This window comes from Anopheles arabiensis, chromosome 2 (assembly GCF_016920715.1).
Source record: "Anopheles arabiensis isolate DONGOLA chromosome 2, AaraD3, whole genome shotgun sequence".
In the NCBI taxonomy this organism is placed as follows: Eukaryota; Metazoa; Arthropoda; class Insecta; order Diptera; family Culicidae; genus Anopheles; species Anopheles arabiensis.
The window spans coordinates 50,829,369-50,848,042 of record NC_053517.1 but is presented as its reverse complement, the minus strand read 5'-3'; the positions used below and the strand labels follow the sequence as shown (position 1 = coordinate 50,848,042).

Here is an 18,674-nt window from a genome sequence, read left to right as displayed (position 1 = left end):
ACAACTGTCGGAAAGTTCAACACTACCACTACCACCCTTGCTTGGTGGACAATTGGTACCAGTTTTCAGGGTCGTTAAAAAACGGAGTAACACGTAAAGCCAGTCATGGCCATAATCGGTACCAACTATGTTGGCGTACGTAAATATCAAACTTTAATTTGGCAAAAACAGTCGGAAAGCCAACAAATAAAAAAAAATAGCACTAAAACAATGATAACCTTTCCGGCAGGCGGGCAACAGTAGCGGTAGTCTGAAATTGAGTGTCGTACGTTGCTGTTTGTTAAATTTTTTGTCTCTTTATGAAACCTCGGAAGCAAGCTTTTCTTTGCTTATCGCGCGCACCGTCGTGTGTCACGCTCGAATGTAACTATTTTTGTGTTTTTTCTCTTCTTCTAGCTATGGCGATAAGCGAACAAAACAACATTCCACTGAGAGGCGGTCAGTGTGGTCTTATTATAAAGTAGAGGAAGTTTAATTAATTCATAGCTACCGGCACAGCTAATGCCAGACATAGCAACTACCAGACACCCTGGCATCGGCCTGCTGCCAATACCGATCTGCACCGATTGCTGTCTGGGTGTTGGATCGACGTACCTCAACCGTCGTGCGTTACGTAAGAGCTGCAGATAATTTTCAACCTGTCAGAGTGAGGTGCTGCGGTAGCCGTAAGCAGCAAGACTGCTACCACATAAAACAGCAAGCAAAATCAAACGTTTCTCCGGGAAATTATACTACCCTGCGCGCAGATTGCTACGATTACACATCCCGCCGCTAGCCCAAGGGACCAACGACTGGGACTAGCTTTTGGAACGGAAATTATTTTACAAAAGTTGCAACCCTCTCATGAATGAGCAACGAGACAAGGTAAACAGCCAACTGAAAGCCGAAAGGCTGGCTAGCAAAATCGATCGCTTTACCGATGTGTTTATTTTCTAATTAACCTTAATGGGATAGACCGATGCCGAGGTTGCAGCGAAGCTCTTCCACTAGTAGTTCCAGTGTACAAACGAGTTCGCGATTGATAGATTACACGATCGCAGGTTCGCTGCGAACGTGACCTCTTGCAGCAGCAACAGCACCACCACCACCATCACCACAATCAACGCTCCACTCTTCTGAATAGCAGAGTAAATGTGGCTCTCGTAAGTTCCCGTGCTGGAGACCCACGATGAATTGGGTTTTAGGGGTAGCTCTGCTAGTCGTTAAGGACTTTTTCAACAACGCCACGATTGCAGCGCACAAGCTGAGTGACGTGATTGATCTTTGACCGTTCTCGACTGCAGCCGTGGATGAGATGTGTGTCTCTAGCTGCAAGGCATTGCGTTGTTGTAAATGTTGGCTTATTGGTAGGTTCACCACATCACTAGCAAGCTTTTTTATCTTTCGCATAGCGCGATGAACTGTCTGGCTAAAGCACTCGTCGATAGGTCATCCAGAAGGGGCTATGGAAGAAGATTTCAACAAAATTAAGGTAACTAAGCCATATGAAAAAAGAACCCGATGATTTGTTTTTGCGCTTCAAGCCAATAATTTGTACTTGTTGGTGAGATTATAAGCAACCCGGAAGCATACTAACTTGAGATTAATTACATATTGACACACATGTAGCACTTAATGATTGCCACTCTCTTAGCGGATACGTTCGTTTATTTATATATCCTTGATGGGTTAAAAGATATAACCAATGACACGAGTATTTTTCAAGCGATTCATGCTGCAAACGTTTGTTTACAGCGACCTATTGATGTTTCTGATGACCGTACAGTTAAAAAAAACTGTTGTTTAAGGTAAAAAAGCCAATAAACATAGGATTTTAGCACGACTGCATTCATTCATTCAACATTTAAAACTGAAGATGCAAAACACCTTAAACTCACCGTCATTCTCTTTCGCCCCGGGGACTGTTATTTGTGTACGTGCAAAATCGTTCCCAAGGACAACATCCTTGCGAGAAGTTCCTTTTAGTAAAAAAGTATCATAAACACGCCACCCATAATAAATTCACAAACCGGTGGACGTTACTGAGCGTGGGTGCAAGCCATAAAATACTTAACCGCTCACTCTTACCCACTAAAGCCTGGTAAATACACAAAGCGAAGCACACCTTAGCAGAATGCCGACATCGAATGGCACACACTTAATGCAGCGCCCATAAACACTAACCAAAACCGGACACGATGGTTCGTTTTTAATTGTGATATTTTATTAAACAACCATGCACAGATTAAGACATTAAACGGTACACCTACCAGGATGGTGAACAAGGGAAGAAAAACGCTACAGCAGTTCTTGTAGTACCGGTAGTGCGGTCGTGAGTACACTACTCTACAAAACGTCTCCCTCCTGTATATGAACCTTCTTGTTGGGCAGCTTAAGGGGAGCATACAGGAAAAGTAATATCATGTAATGAGCAGAGTTTTTAGCCAATAGCTTCATTAAAGTGAACCTCTTGTACCAGTCTTCAACTGTGGTTATCTTAATGCCAAGATCATTCGCAACGTATGTATCATCGTGGATCAAATCTCTCCTGCCATGGGCATAGGGCGCAGCCGGTTTAAGAATGCCGATACGCTAAGGTCATTAATACAAACATAAATTTTATATTGTTCCCATTGCCATTGCTGCTTGCAATGCTGCCAGATGCAATTAGACGCAACACGATTCTTGCCGTTTATTTTTCTTTTTCTTGTTCAGCAAAGAAAGCCTCACGGGATGAAGATGGTTGCGATGTTTGCTATTAGTGCACACACCAGGTTCTGTCACGACTGCCCACAGACACGACAAGAAACACAAATAATGAACACATATCTTCTTTTGAACCCTGTACCTTTCTGCATGCACAATGCAACCATGAAAAAAGGGTCGCTAGGAGAGTTCATTAATCAACCCGTTCATATTGTCAATCAGCGATCCTTAACAGCATCACTAAGCATCGCCAAATCTGGTCATAAAGAGATCGATCCAGCAATAAAACCGACCCAATTTTGCAGACACGCTACCCCAATCCAGCTACATCCGGTCCGCTCGATAGAGCGAGAGAGAGAGAGAGAGAGAGAGAGAGAGAGACTGAGGTCGAACACCGAACAAGGACCGCAGCTGTGGGCCGATGGGGATTTTGCGCGTGCACCACGCAAATCTTCATCCGGATTGCACAATCTCCACTTTCTTACGATGCGTCACGCAAAAACCGATCTGCCACCAAACTGTGACCACGCGTTCGTTCGAGGCCAACAGTTTGCGCGTCATCTGGTGAGCACGATACAGAGGGTTTCGTGTATCTAGGAGGAACTGCACGTACGATGTACCTTTCGATTAGTGGGCAAGAGCAGAGCACTGATCCAAAAAACGCGCTGTGAAAATAAAACCAGCCCGTATGAATCGTACATCGGGACGAGTGGCCACCCACCTATTCGGTGTTTGCAGGCGAACGAGCTCCACGGGGCATACACACACATACACCCATCTGACGCCTCTTCAATGGCATTGGCCAGCTTGTAAGCTTACCGCCTAGTCAGCGGGTGAATATTTGTTTCTGCCAATTGGCGATCACGAGACGCGAATCGGATGCATAAATTTTACGATTTTTGCACAGGCACGCTCCTGCACCAGAGCTTCAGCACATGCACGGCGATATGGGGCCGTTTTCGTGTGCGCTGTCCACTCTCCGTGAGCGTTGCAAGCGGTCGGGCGCGCTTTATTTGATTTCCGAATTCGAGGCCACGCGCGGGCGCAGTTCGCAGTAAGACGATCGATGTTCCAAACCCTCTCCCCACGTGTTTTCTGTCCCATAAGGCGTACCGGGACCAGTAGGATCGATCGCTTCACTACCGCCAACTCTCGGCCGGTCGGTAGTAAACTTTTATGAATGAAAGTCGCGTAGTACAACGCTCACAGCAGCTACAAAGTCTGTGGCCAGTATATCGACAGCCTGAATGGACCACGCAAAACGACCGTATGTGGAACGTGGGTTACGCGGAGGAGCAGAAGAAACGTAAAACGCACATAAACGGAACGGAAATACCCCTATCGGGCTAGGCCAACTTCCTGTGCACTAGGCACGGCTCTGTAGTGCAGAGCACCAGACTAGACCACTAGCTTTGCAAACACATACAAATACACAAACAACGCGGTATGATACAACCGATAGTTTGGCCGTCCAGAGGTGAGTATTGCGTGGACGGACAGCAAACAGTTAGCTCTGTCAGTCCACCAGTTCGCCACGTTCCAGTGCAGATATCTGTGTCGCTGGTTTCTGCTCGATAAAGCCGTGGGGACTCTTCAGGCAAACAGCACCACCAAACAAACTCCTCATTTGAAATTGAGAACTGGCACAGCATGCAAGCAGCTCGTGTGTTTGTGCAGCGAGCACGCTAAGTCTATTGATTTACTCAATGAACACCATCAGCAAAACCATCATCGACCAAATGGGGTGTTGTGGCTGGATCTGCACAACACAGACAAAAAACCCCTCCCAGACGCTAGAGTGTGCCTGGGTTGAGATGCACGGACAAACAAATGTGTGGCCGCCACAGCCACATTGGTTGGTTATGTTTGTTTTTTGGGGCCAATTAAAACGGAAATTTGTGGGCGATTGCTGGGGCACAGTTACCCCGGTGGCTGTAGAGAGGGCACAACCTACCTACCAGACACACTAGACGAAACACCAGAAGACACCCAGATTTTTCTGCCCATGGGTAGGTCAGTGTACCTGATGTAGCTCGACAACCAACGTCGAACAACATACGCGTAGCAGCAGCAGGTTGTTAATGGTGGCCAGTAGCGTCTGTTTGGCATTTGGCTAAATATTTGCCAATCCAATTTCCATCACGAACGCCTTCGCTGGCTACCAGCTAGAAATCCATTCTTGCCTCTTCTGTTTGGACACTAAGCTAGCACTTCAACCACACATACACCGGACCTGCCCACAGCCGAATGGAAACCAACAACCACTAAATCATGCGCTAGATCGCTCCAAAGTAGGTGTCAACGACGAGCTCCACACTAAAACGAGCTCGAAGCGCTCCTATCGAGAGGCCCCTCTTGAAAGCCAATTAAATCGATGACACTTCCAATCCATTTCCAGATAGCGAGAAATTAACCTGTACCACACGTATGGCCGAACGCGGAAGAATGGCCTCGATCGATCCGGCAGCACCTGACATGTCGAACAATCCCGATCGCACTGCTACTCGGGACAGTCTGCAGCCGGTCGCGCCAAACATGGACCAAGATTAATGGGTGTCGTTGGGTTTCAGATTACCACCGAGATCGGGATTCGGTCCGGACGCACCGAAATCACACGAGCACGGCACACGGCTTCATACATGCACGTTCGATTTCAGTCATAAATCACCATCTTTTCACCGCTCCACCATACACAAACAGCATCCCAAAACGGTTCCCTCAACGCAAGGGTGGGATGAGCAAATCGAACGCGAGAAGATGTTAGTATAAAAAGGCGCAAAGGTAGACGAGCTGTTAAACGAGCTTAAGTATTGTTCACTTGTTTTTTTCCTTAAGCTTTTCTGCACATATGGAAGCAAAGTATTAGAAAATAGGCCGGGTTTAACTGAACGTGCTGTTGTATTATGCTGTTAATAACGCTGTAAACTTTAAAACCTCCAAACGACTCCTTTGCCTAGAAAGGTCATTAGTCTGCAAGTTCGAATTATTCAAATGCTAGAACTCTACTTCACCGCTTTTATGCGAATCAGCTTCAGTGTCGATGGTACGCTCGACAGGCAATAATCTTCTCTGCATGGGACTTCGTGCTCATTGCGGTCCGGGGTAAGTCGCAAATTGGCTAGGCGTCCACTACGCCGCAACTGTCCAAGGAAGCTGTATTCTTCCACACCCGCTGTGCTCACTTTCCATCAGTTCAGCTACTTCTACCATCTTGGGCGCCATGGCGTATTATTGAGTGTGTCATAAATCAAGTCAACTTAAACTCTTCCGGGAGGGCATTCATAGACTTTGCCTCCTTCTGAAGCGTCTTACGAGCGACAGTAGAAAAGCATTTCCACAAGCACGAGTTTGTAACGTATTGAATTGTCACGCCACAAACCGTTTGCTCGCCTAGACCCCCACTTTCCGCTGGGGATGCTCATTGCTCAAGAATAATTTAGCGTAATTCATTTCGATGCTCACCATCAGCATTCGGTTGAAGATCATTTAAGTACGGAGTCCCGGTTTAGTTTGGCACATCTTTCATGTCATGGTGTGCACAATAGGATATATCTTCAGGGCGTCTATTGAATTATTCCACTGACCAAAACCCGTCAGCCAACGCCGGTTTGATGAATAACACTGACGAATATCATGTTCGGAATTTGCCCAAACCCCACCGGACGAACATCGTTCTAAGCGCTAAAATGACGTCTCACTTAGAACCATACCGGTTCATCAACAACAGACAAGCCATGTAAGCGATACATCAGCCGGTAATATCAACAGCTTTGATTCCAGCAATCTTAGAACTTGTTTCCTTCGTTCCGACAACAGTTCGCGCTGCGCATCGTGCTAAGTTGTACAAAGCAAAGGCGGGCACGGACATATTATCAGCATCTCCTTAACTATCACCCGCGTCAATCATTCGCCCGGTCGGTAAATAAATCATTTCCCATCAACCAGACAATGTTGGCCTCTCGCATAAAACGGTGTGTATTCTTCTTTCCTTGCGCGTGTACTACCCAAAAATGTAACCATGCTAAAGTGCAAAACTATTCATTCTAAAGCGAGAAGTCTTTCTATTCTTGACTCCACCGAAAACATGCAAAACAGCCAAAGTCTAAGGGTACTGGCGCTACTCTCGGCAGTAATTTGAACCACACGATTCATGGCAAAAAGGAGCACACGAAGAAACCCCGATGTATGTTTCTTTGTTCTGGGAACAGTGCCCAAGTGCAGAGGCAAACGACGCGGACTTAACCCAACGAACTTCAAAATCCAGTACCAGAGGAAATAGGATCATTATCTTCCTATGTGCACATGCAACTTTAATTTACTTCACGATTTCATTTTTATGCCTCCGCCAACGTTGGGCCAGACCAGGGGCTTTGCACAAGGTTTCAAGTGCCGTGCTGCTATCCTGGATTCGCACCAGACATAAAGACCTTCTCTTTTCTGCCTACGACCTGCAACCGCATTCAAACAGATGGAGACGAAACGGTGATGATAGCGCTGTGATTTAGGTTTTAATTTCATAGCAATTTTACGCCTAGTCTCCATTCGACCAGCGAGTCGATAATCTGCCCAGAATCATGCTTGTCTCTTGTTCTTTGACTTTTAGACCTCGCTTTCGCTTCTTTTCTACCCGCAATCGTTCCCCACACAGAGCTGCACACACTTAGCTGACCTCATCTGTACTGTCCGTGCGTTTGTTGCATGCGCCTCCGCTACGGCTCTACCACCCAAACAACTGCGATGCACGTTCTTAAGTGCACTGTTCTCATCTCTGCTGGTGTTACCTCGTCCGTTAAAGTTTCCAACCGTGCGGACGGCTCGGGAAAGACGACAGCTACACGAGAGCCAGTTGGCGTTGCACTCTGAGTCAGTCGCCGAGACAAGTCCGCGAATGGACATGAACTGGCTGCTGTTATTACTGCATGTTCGCCCGTTCACCCTGGCAGGTCCTTCTGCTGTCTGGCGCTGCTGGTACTGCTACCACACACCCTGCCCCAGGCCGTGTAGCTGTTGTTCTGTCTAAAAATGGCAAACTAAAGCAACAACCGGTTCGCTCAACCGGGGCTTTTAGAGGCTCCGGCGATGGAACTCAACGCCCGCTAGATGCACCTCCAAAAACCGCTCATAGGCTCATCTCGCAACACAAGACGGCCCTGCGCAAACGGGATAGAGCGAATGCATCACCAGCGATTGTGGAGAAAGTTTAGCGCCCCGTTTGAAGCAAAACTGCCGTTTGCCAAATGAAATTTTGATAACCACAACTCGACGACACTCAGAGCCCGCAATTGCAATCGCAGCTCGTTGGCTGCCATATTGAATGCAATGAATCACGTTTTCCCGATTGCACATCCAGCTGCGATGACAGAGTGGAAGAGTAATCTAGTGGACTTTTACCGCAATGAATTGCTTAGTGTTTTTTTACTTTTGCCTTCTTGTATTACATCTTTAGCCAGTTTTCGCGGGCGCTAAGTACAGTGAAGACGATTATCAAATTTTGGTCATTAGTTTTCCCACTTTGCAAGGTGAACTACACTTTCTAAACTCTCAAACTCTTGCTCCCATCGACACCTGATACTTGTATCTCTTCGTACTCTTACCAACCTGCAGCCTGCTAGACACACCTTCTATGTATTCCATCCCAGCGAACGCATCTGGTCACATCAGCGCAGTCCCTCCAGACTGTTGGCAATCAACTCTGTTCGTTCCGGTTCGATGTTGCGGAAGACAACCCATCATTCCCTGCCTTTGAACTTTCGAATACAACTGACGGTCAGTAAACTCCCTCGCGTCGATTGATGGATGTGTAGGGCTTGTCCAACAAATCGAATGCATTTTCAAGGTTTCTTTAGTATTCGGTCATGCCGTAGCTACCCTATGCTAGCGGTACTCATCCCTACAGTAACCGATTAGACATTGATTGAATATTTCGGAAGCTTACTGCGAAACGACGACGAACGTACGAGTCAAGGGGCATAAAAACAACGAACAAATAGACAAACATTGAGGTTCAGTGAGGCGTTGGCATCCGAAGTCACTAAGGTTCGAAAGTTGATTATCGGCAGTGAGAGGTTTCAGGTCGGGGCTCGTCTGCGGTCTTGCTTCTTTTTTAAACTTCCAAATCATTCAACCGTTGAGCGAACTTACCGTCTGGTCGATGGTAATGTGTGGGCTGTTTATAGCCTCTACAATACCGAAACACTAAACCCGACAAAGTGAATATGAGGCGTCGGGCTACACGTTGACTCAGCAACTGGTACACCGACACAGGGCAGCAACCCGTCCACAATGAGTGCTGACCCTGGGTCCTGGGCGTGTGTTCAGCGGGGCTAGGAAGATGTCTAACACAGCTTGAACAAAAAGTGTTGAACTTCTTTTCCTTCTGCCACACACACAGCGCACCATGTATCCCATCATGCTATCTGGAACTGAACCGCCTTTTGCTGCTCTTCTGTCTAGCGCCAATCTTTCGTCGATGAATGGGCTAATGATATTTTAATAAATTTAGATGAATTCAACGCGATCCAACCAGCCGTCGGAGAGTATAGAAAGAGAGATAAAGTTTGCTTCGACGTCCAACGTTGGCAATACAGAGACGAATTGTGCTTTTCGATGAATAATACGGTAAGACTCACTCACCACTTTGGGATAAAAACAAATTTAATAGAAAAAAGAAACATACACACAAGCGCACGTTTAGCTAGGCGGAGTACAGGATCGGCATGCTCATCTGTCTGTTTTTTCTTTGCGATTGCTTCTTTTGCTCGCACGAAAATAATTCCCTAGAACAGCACAACCAGCCTCTCGTTGGGTTCGAGATTTATCATGATTTCAGATGCAAATTCGAGACCCCTTGGTGGACCACTACAGCACCGCTTCTACACCGATCAATGCCCCGGTGAATAGACTCGTCAAACAGAGCACTGGGGTTTTGTTATCTCGCGAGACCCGTTATCGTTTATTATACGACTGACAGGGCAAAGTAAAGGGCAGTATTCGATACTTTGCTGCCCCTGCTTCGCATCGTCATAGACCGATACGGGGCGGTAAAATCAAAAACTGATGCTGAAAATTCTGCGCACCAAAGCTCGGATCAGTATGGAATATTTTAGCAGCTATCTAGAATTGTCGGAATCGTTCCGTAAGCTGAAACCACACTTTTCCATTGAGTAGAGAACATTTGCGCAATCATTAGCATAAATTATTACTGCATTAGTGACGGGAGAAGAAACAACTCAACTCGAAGGGTGTCTATTCAATTATCAAACTAATAAAAACAGCAGGTCCAACCAATAAAATAACGCCGAACGGTAGATGCGGCAAATTGACTGGCTAATAAAAAAATATGTACTGGTGTGGGTCTAAGACATCCTATTTTTCAAGCATTCAACATTCAAAGCGTTATTAGCCGCTCACCACACCAAAGTTATGAAAATTAGAGCTATTTTCTTGTTGTTTCTTTCTATGTTCGTTCTTTTCTCCTTTGCCGACTGGGACCAGCACGCATAAACATACTCCCACCGTCAACAATCACACTAATCATAAAGTCAAGGTTAAGCAACCGCAACAGCGTAGCCGTACGCATACGTACTTGGACGGCTAGCGTACTGGTCGTATTACCACCGGTCAAGCGGTCAGACAACACGGCCACGCAGACGAACCTGCCGCACAACTATCAGCTGAACATTTTTACATATATTAAACATTCCATCCTTCCTGCCCTCGACCAGCAGACGAGAGAAATCGCCCAAAACTTCCCCACCCGATCCCGAGACGAGCCCATTTCAAGGGCTTGGGATAGGGCGGGCCGAAAACCTTCGGTGACTTATTACGGTATGCTGAACGCGCTGCGATGCCTGCATTTCGTGAGGGAAAATATTTGTAAACCTTCGCTTTATTTAAACCAATTCCTGGAACATCGCACTACAATGTCTTCATTTGCATAATTCCTGTCCCTCTCACTCTCGTTCCCCAAATGGACGTACCATAGTCTGTTTACAATCCAAAACGAAAGCATACAACCAACCATGCACCGAAATATCGTCTACCCTTGGAGCGTTTATGAAACGTTCTACGTCCGACAAGCAGCTTAAAACAAAACCCCTCCAAACGGGTAGCAGTGCAACTGCCTTTTTGCGATCGTATAATAAAAGGGTAGCAAGAAGATGACTATCCACTAGTCAAAATGAAAGAGGACAAACAATAACAAGCCACTAATAATACTGGATCAAATTACTACTCTTGCGCACGTTGAACGAAAGACTCGTAAGGGACGTTAAGTGACGAACCTAACACAACTGTACGGGTACTCGAGATGGGATTGATAAATCTTATACGCCATGTGGCGTCTTGATTTGTGACAGATCGACTTCGCTTTTATACATTTATTTCGATCTGATCACGCATACGAAATCCCCTTTACTCGACACACGACCTTTCCCGCACTACACGCAACCATGGGCTCCGTTCGTTTTCAAGTTTTACTTGTTTCAAACACATTCTTGCTTATGGGCGGGTACCAGATAGGGAAAAGCTGGCGCCATACCGTTTTTCACCGAAAGGTAAAGGCATTCCGAAGTCACGCCAGCGAATGGTCCAGGGCCAGTAATTGGACATGTTCACGGGGATCCAGATCGGATTACTCATTAGGAAGCGATTTGAATAATGAATAGCATTAGTAGCCAAGGGGCAACCGAATGAAGGTACTTGCTATTTAAACCCATTTGATGTTGTAGGTGTGGATTTCGAAAAAGGTTCAACATTATTTCGTTCCAGGAACATTGGTTCTGGTGAACTTATATCATACCCCATACACATCTGACACACCTAACTAACCATAACGATTGTACACTTCCGTCCCATGATGCCTGTTGTGTATTGCAAACGGTTTATCAAAATAAACTATTTCACCCCAAGGAAATGGTTTATTTGTAACGCTGTTATGCCCACGACCCCGAACGGAAACACAGAAAGTGTAGATCATTCCAATGAAAAAATATTTGCGGGAAACTGGTACACACACGTGTCAGGTAGACATTTCGATGCTTTTTTATATGCATGTGCATCATTTACTCAAACAAATTGAGTTCAGAACGGTCTGTGAAGCAATTGAAAGCAACATTAAATTATATTTTATTACTTTTCTCCCAAGCACGCAACTATCGTACCATCGTTCGTTATGAGAGTTAATGCCCGAATGTAACAAACATTTGATCGTATTAAATATTCATTTCCACCGGAAAATCCTTTACACTAAACACAAGATTAAGGCCACAAATCTCTCCATCTTTTTAATATTATTTTTGAGCCACCAAAGTGCCAGCTTGCTACCGATTCGTCTCACAGCCATTCAAAAGCCTTCACCGTGCATATCGAAACGTGTTTGATCCCAGCCTCGGTCCGCCAGCTGTCCACAGAAAATCGGATTTAAGACGTTACATCCGACATAAACCGACACCCGTACCGTTTTCCCTTAACCATTACTTTCATTGTCAGTTTCCAGCGACAGTCCCCCAATTTCTACCGGGCACAATGATAACTGTGGATGGAATTTTTCGGAAAGGGATTGGTTCCCGGTTCCAGTGTGCCAGTTTCTCACTTTCGGACGGATTTCGGACATGTAATGAAAAGAATTACTCACAGCGGAACCTACATTCCCCAAAGAAAGTTCACCAACAACGATGATGATCGAGCCCTGTCATGAAGCACTAAAGCTGATGCCAGCGGTAGTGTTGAGAGGGAAAAAATCTTTATACCATCAGTGTCATGCTCGGACACTCCAGAGTCTTGGTAACGGAATTTGACATGCGTAAAGGGTTAATTACAATCTTCTGCCACACTCGGGAGACGAATGCGTTGGAAAATTGTACGAAGGGAAAATTTAAAATCCACCGCTACCTAAATAGTAAAGAGAGAAAAAATAAACCAAAGCAAGGAAATCAACGGTATAACAACGAAGAGGAACAAAAAAGCCATAACAAATCCAGCTTCGTTTAAACACCCAAACCACCGAGGTCTAAGTCCGCCGAGCATGGCATCCGATGATTGATGAAAGACTAAACAAAACCCCAGACACCATCGAAACAGTCCAGACGAACGGAAGACAACTTACGTTCACAGAGTACCCGCCACTGTTGACCCAACACAAACGCTTTCTCAAGCCACATGTGAACAGCAGCGAGAATGCGTACGATCACAAAATGCGCGCAAAAACTTCTACAGTCCACTCTGGTATTGAAATAGTTCACCGTCTGGTTGCACCTCGCATCATACCCGCGGACACTTTTACTGCCCCCGATCGATACATCCCGTGGATTGAGTCTGAGACGCGCAGAAGCAGCCACAGTCAATATTTACCGACCATTCGGTTTGTAAATGTTTTGCAAACAAAAACCACCCAGCCAACGGATAGAAGGGTCGCCCGGGATCAGACGAACATGTACGGTTTCATCCGCTGGAGCGGGCAAAGAACCTTTCTCCCCGCGACTGACTGGTGCAGGACTGCTAGCATGAGCAGTTCGAGCATACTATGAATGATACAGTTGTCTATCACGTTTTAACACCTTTTCAGATGACAAGTGATGGCATTGAAGAAGCCGAACATAGAAGCGATGTTCGTTGACCTTACGATAGAGGCCGGGAAATCTATCACAGATGTTGACCGGCTGTGGCGAAAGTACGCTACACAAAATAAAATCGTTTGAAGTCGTTAGAGAGAATTACCATTTAATGAATGATAATATTTTATTCATTATTCCATTGGTTTTTTTGTCCATCCTAATGTTTCAAATGCATAACGTAAAACATTATGATCGTAAAAGTTATATTTCAGCAAAACTGGACGTCGACAATAAACCGAACCTAATGACTCATTAAACTACGGTTCACTTTATGGGGCCATTTGGCCCAACCGGTTTCGAACGTTTTGTCCTCGGAGCATCCAAACGTGTTTTACTTTCTGCCAAAAACCCAGTACCCAGTGCGACAAAAGCCAAGCACTACAGCACAACATCTCCATCATTATTGTTAGCGCCGGATGACTAATTTAAATCTATAGCACTACCACCGAATGACCACCAATGCGAAATTGTAGGAACTGCTATCCAGACCTGTGTTACACTACCCGTTCGTACGTCCTTAGAGTACAGCAGCATAAAAAATTAGCCATTTTTCACGCTTTTGCTGGATGTTGCAGGTTGCAAGCTAACCGGTTTTTTTCTGCATGTTCCACGAGAGTAAGGCTACTCAATGGATTTAATCTCGTCGTGTACAGCAATTCGAAGGGCTTATGTAGTAGATATGTGCTCGCAATTATTTTTGCGTCGATTTGACTTGTTTTTTTATCCCTCCACTTAACTTTCTTTATCCAAAAAGGAGAACGAATGGATGTTTGGTTTTTTAGGATGATCTTTAAAAAAGAAAAACGAAAACAAACCGTACATCATAACCACCGGAAGTGGTGCCCATTTTGTGATGGTAATCGCAAGTGAATTGTGTTGCATATGATGCACCTGCACGAAATTTAAAATGTAGAACGTTTTGCTGCCGTACCGTATAATGTGTATCCATTTTCACTTACTTTTACCACAGGCGTACACTTATTGGTGGTGCAAAAACGAGAGAAAATGTACACAATTCTTCAAAATATTGCACTTTTCAATCTGCCGAGATGACATGAATTGTGAAAGGCAAAATATTTGCAGAGACAAAATAACGAAATACGATTGGATCCTACTTAATGATGTTAGTTCAATCATTTCTTGTGCGGTTTGATCTCGTAATTTTCAATCGGTTTGGTTGGGAGTGGTTGTATCGTTTGGCTCCGTTTCCAGAGTGGTCAGAAATTGACGGATACATATAAATGTTTGGGTGTCTCTCTCCAAAATAATATCAAACCGTAGACAGCGCAGCGAGCAAGCGAAGAATGCAAAATGAAAACCTTCACCCAAAAATGGAAAGGACGGAAAAGAATAATCTTCGTACAAAATTACCATCATTTAACAGTTGCTTACGGGCAAGGGCAGGGAAACCCAAATTTGCAATCAAAATTATACTTTTCCTTCAAATCAAATCGTGATAGCGCACCGGCAAAACTTTCCCAAATATTGGCAAAACATTTATGTCTTCCTTTTTGCGTGGAAAGTTTTACCCAATTACATAGTTACGTTATTTATAGCAATTTGTAAGTTATGAGTGTATCATTCGCCAAAATGGATGTAATCAACTCGAACCATTCAATTTCAATTTGCTGCCACAAAAGCAAGCCGACTCGATGATAGTCTGTACAGGTTTTCAAAACAACAGTTCAGTGTCTCATTAGCATTATTTTGGTAGCAAAACTATCATCTATCAATAGAAGGACATGTAAAGTTGGTATATCAATCCATCCAAACGGCCGCAAGTTCATTGGCCAGTGAAAATGAGCCTATGATAACGATCATTAATAACATCTGTCTGACGTTTCGTGTACCGCCAAACAAGGTTCAATAAGAACGTAATTATGTAAATGTTACACCATGTATTACAACACCACCCAAAACACAAAACCGGATCTACACTGTGAGTCCCAAAAGCCGCCCGTAAATACTGCGTGCAATATTACCTAATACACTGAGACTGAGGCCACTGCCGGGACGTCCACTTCGGATGGCGTTCGGGCTGGCCGATGAACCAGCATATCCGGCGGAACCAGCCGCGGTAAGGGACTTCCGCACACCCGTCATCTCGTCGCCCGCGTCACCATCCGGGAGCGCCGTCGTATTGCCGTTAGCGCCATCCGGTGGGCCGGTTGCTGTTGTCATATTTATGGGCATTGTTGTCACATTGGTACAGACATGTGAACGTTAGTTTTTGTTGTTGCTTTCAGGTGATCCCTCTCTTCACTAACGCAGCAATCGAGGAGCGTGATTCGTTTCACCATACGTATAATTCATTCACGCTGCCGTTGTAGAACAAAGCTATGAACTTGCATTCTTTTTTCTTGATCTAATGCGTAAAGTATTGCACACCAACAAGCATACGGTACACACTCACATGGACACTATATTGGTTGTTACACTGCTCTTATTACAGCTCAATACAATACACGTGCTTACTACACGAAACATCTACTCTGGTCGAAATTATAATTCTCGGGCGATCCTCGCCACTAAAAAAAATCACATTCGCCGAGGATGAACACTGAATAATTATTTGCTACTTTTTTATATTCCACATTCCTTTCAACACGGGCACTACTTCCGGTACACACTTACAAACAAACAGCAGGAACACACAAAAACACGATAGAACACTCTTTTTTTATTCGCATACACCTCGCTACAGGGTGGAAATGAATAAATTAAAAACATGAAACAAAACAACTCCCTACGCACCACCAACACAACAAAACCCGAGCTCAACCCGGTCGAAGCTCATGGGCCGCAAACTATTTAGCATTATCAGCTCTGTACCAGACGCTCTCCTTTGTGCTATGGCGAGAGAAGCCATCTAACGATTGGAAAAGAATCAGTTTCAGTATTAATCTCTTCCGGTGTGATAGGATTGTGTGCGTGTTTGTGTTGTTCGTTCACTCTATCCGTTAATGCGGAGCCGTTTTTAATGATTCAATTCGTAGACCTCCATCCATCCCGTAACCCATTTCTCACTATCTCAAATAGGACAAGGGTGTTCGGTTTCAATAAAACTGAAAACAAGACGCTTCCCGAACCACCTTATCTGCACAAGTACACCGGGAGGCTAAATGTTCTCCGAGCAGTATCGTAACCGATCGTTGCCAGCGATCAATTAATCAACCACCATTCCCTTTTTACACACACACACAACTTCACCGCTCGGCGAGCACACATACACCATCATCACGAACACAACCGTACCGGGAGCATTAGAACTAAAGCGCAGTCTCACGCTGTTTGGAAGCTCGCGATCTTAAGCACACAGCGTCCGGTCTGAGGAGCATCTTCTGCTCTCGTACGCACGCAAAGACGGGTTGATGGATTCAAAGATGGCGAAGATAGCGTAGAACGAATTGCGGTTGCTTTCGATGCGAGAAAAAGGGTTGTTCAGGCTGGTGAAGATGCGTGCGAAGCGATCCACGCTCAGGCTGCTCCCACAAGGAGCCACACCACAGCAACTCTCAGTTAGCCTCTTCATCCCAACTACTCGAGTTAGCTCTTTAATTCCATCTTCAGCGCTTACTGAGTGCAATGCAGCGAACGGTGGTGGAAAAGCTCGCGTTCTTACACCGCTTCTTCTGTTCGGCCGTGATCTGATAAACCGTACCTTTCCATTTTACATCACTCTTTCAACGCTTTTTACACTCTGCTTGGGATGAGGCTCCGAGGAACACGAGCTTCGCTGCCTATCGGTGCCCAACATCGCGCAACCGTCCCAAATTAATTACACTTCCTTTCATTCGCTACACGGAGACCACGGGTCATTCGATCGCGACTTGAAGAATGGTTCTCAGGGCAACGACAACACTGGCCGGAAAGAAAAAGGTATCTAACAGGACGCGATTCCGGCCCGGCAAAGCAATCTAATTAAAGGCACGGCCCTTTTGCAAACGCAAATCCTCCACACGGTTCTGATAGCAACCAGTCACCTCATCCGTTAAGGAAATGCGTTTTTTGAACTGTTGCTTCTTCGCAAGCCTTTCACAATGCAATTAAATCACTGTTCACACACACATACATGCACAAACACCCATTTCTTTGCTTGTTTACCCTCTGTTCCTCCCTGCCCGGAACATTAATTATATTTATTTCTTATCAGCATCGTTCAGAACTTCGATTAGTTTGATTGGTTTTAATGAACGAGCGTCGTCACCATACGCACACGTCTGCACAGGCGCTGCGAACTCATTCAACTCCATACAACCTCTAACGATCACGCACGAAATGCATCGGTGCACGCTGACTGGGTGACTGCTTATCAACCGATTTCACACAACCAACCACAAACTTCTTTCCTTTTTTTCTTTACCTTCACAATTACCAAACAAATACGCTCCAGCACGAGGAAGCAACAAATGTTTAAAACCACTTTGCCGGCCGCAGCCGACCAAACACACTGATAAAGAGTAATTTTCAACCAAGCGTCGCGACAGCGTTTCTGTCGTTCCACAGCTCGTTGCCGATGGCGTGGTGCACGGGGCCCGCACGCACGAAAACACGTACCGTCCGCAGCGAACGATGGTCGAGTTGAAACTAGCGGCTCCAGTCGACGCATACCATTAACCCAGAGGCATCCGCCGTTTCAGTCAAGCGGCGAGCAACGGAGAGAAATCCCCCGACCGTACCGAATGGAGCCGTGGAGAAGTTGCGAGCGATCGCCCACGGAGGAGAGTGTGCTGCGTGCTCCGTGTAGGCAAGGTGGTTGTATGCTCCCACCGTGGACATGTTTTTATCCAGTTGATCGAGCTGTGGAGAGCCCGTTTAAGGGTTGAGTTGAACCCCTTACATCCCTTGTTAAGGAGCTTGGAAAGCTTGACAAAAGCAACTAAACGTACTCTCAACACACTTCGCCATTGTGTGAACCGGTATACGGAAAAGGGGAGAGAAAACAGATGGGAGAGAAAAGCAATGTTTTCTGCAAAACCCGTTGAGAGTGCGCAACTCTCGTAGCATAAAGAGCACTGAAAACATGCTAAGGTAAATTGTGCGATTCTCAACATTAGTGCCACAGACTATGCTATAGGAACGTAACGTGGTTGTAACCCGATCAGTGAGATGTACTAATATTGTAGATTTACAATTACTATGTACTTGGCTACAGATTACGTCGTTTAAACATTAAAAAATGTTTAACACGATTTGTTTCAGGCAGATATTAATTTGAACAAATTGTTCGTATCATAAATAATTGAATAAATATATAAATAAATATCAAAATTACGCACGGCATCATGGCGTGAATTTGACAATATCTACTATTTGTATCATGGTTTGAGTTTCTTTATTCTTTATAAAAAAATCACCCTTCATGGCCATTGGATA

The 18,674-nt window shown here is 45.2% G+C and overlaps 1 protein-coding gene across 6 annotated transcripts in view; it reads right to left on the bottom strand.

Annotated features, from left to right (window-relative positions):
• The window catches only part of LOC120893243 (protein TANC2), a 120,422-nt gene that overhangs the window by 72,344 nt on the left and 29,404 nt on the right, over positions 1–18,674 (bottom strand). The window contains exons 1-2 of one of the 6 annotated variants that reach the window (XM_040295017.1): positions 17,662–17,892; positions 15,281–15,996 (exon numbers count right to left, since the gene is read on the bottom strand). The exons of 3 other annotated variants lie outside the window; for them this stretch is intronic. In XM_040295017.1, the coding sequence (XP_040150951.1) occupies positions 15,281–15,491 (211 nt within the window). In that variant the 5' untranslated portion in view covers positions 15,492–15,996; positions 17,662–17,892. Of the gene's footprint in view, positions 1–15,280; positions 15,997–17,661; positions 17,893–18,674 lie in introns of those variants that run through there. 2 more of the 6 variants (XM_040295018.1, XM_040295019.1) reach the window with 2 other exon arrangements.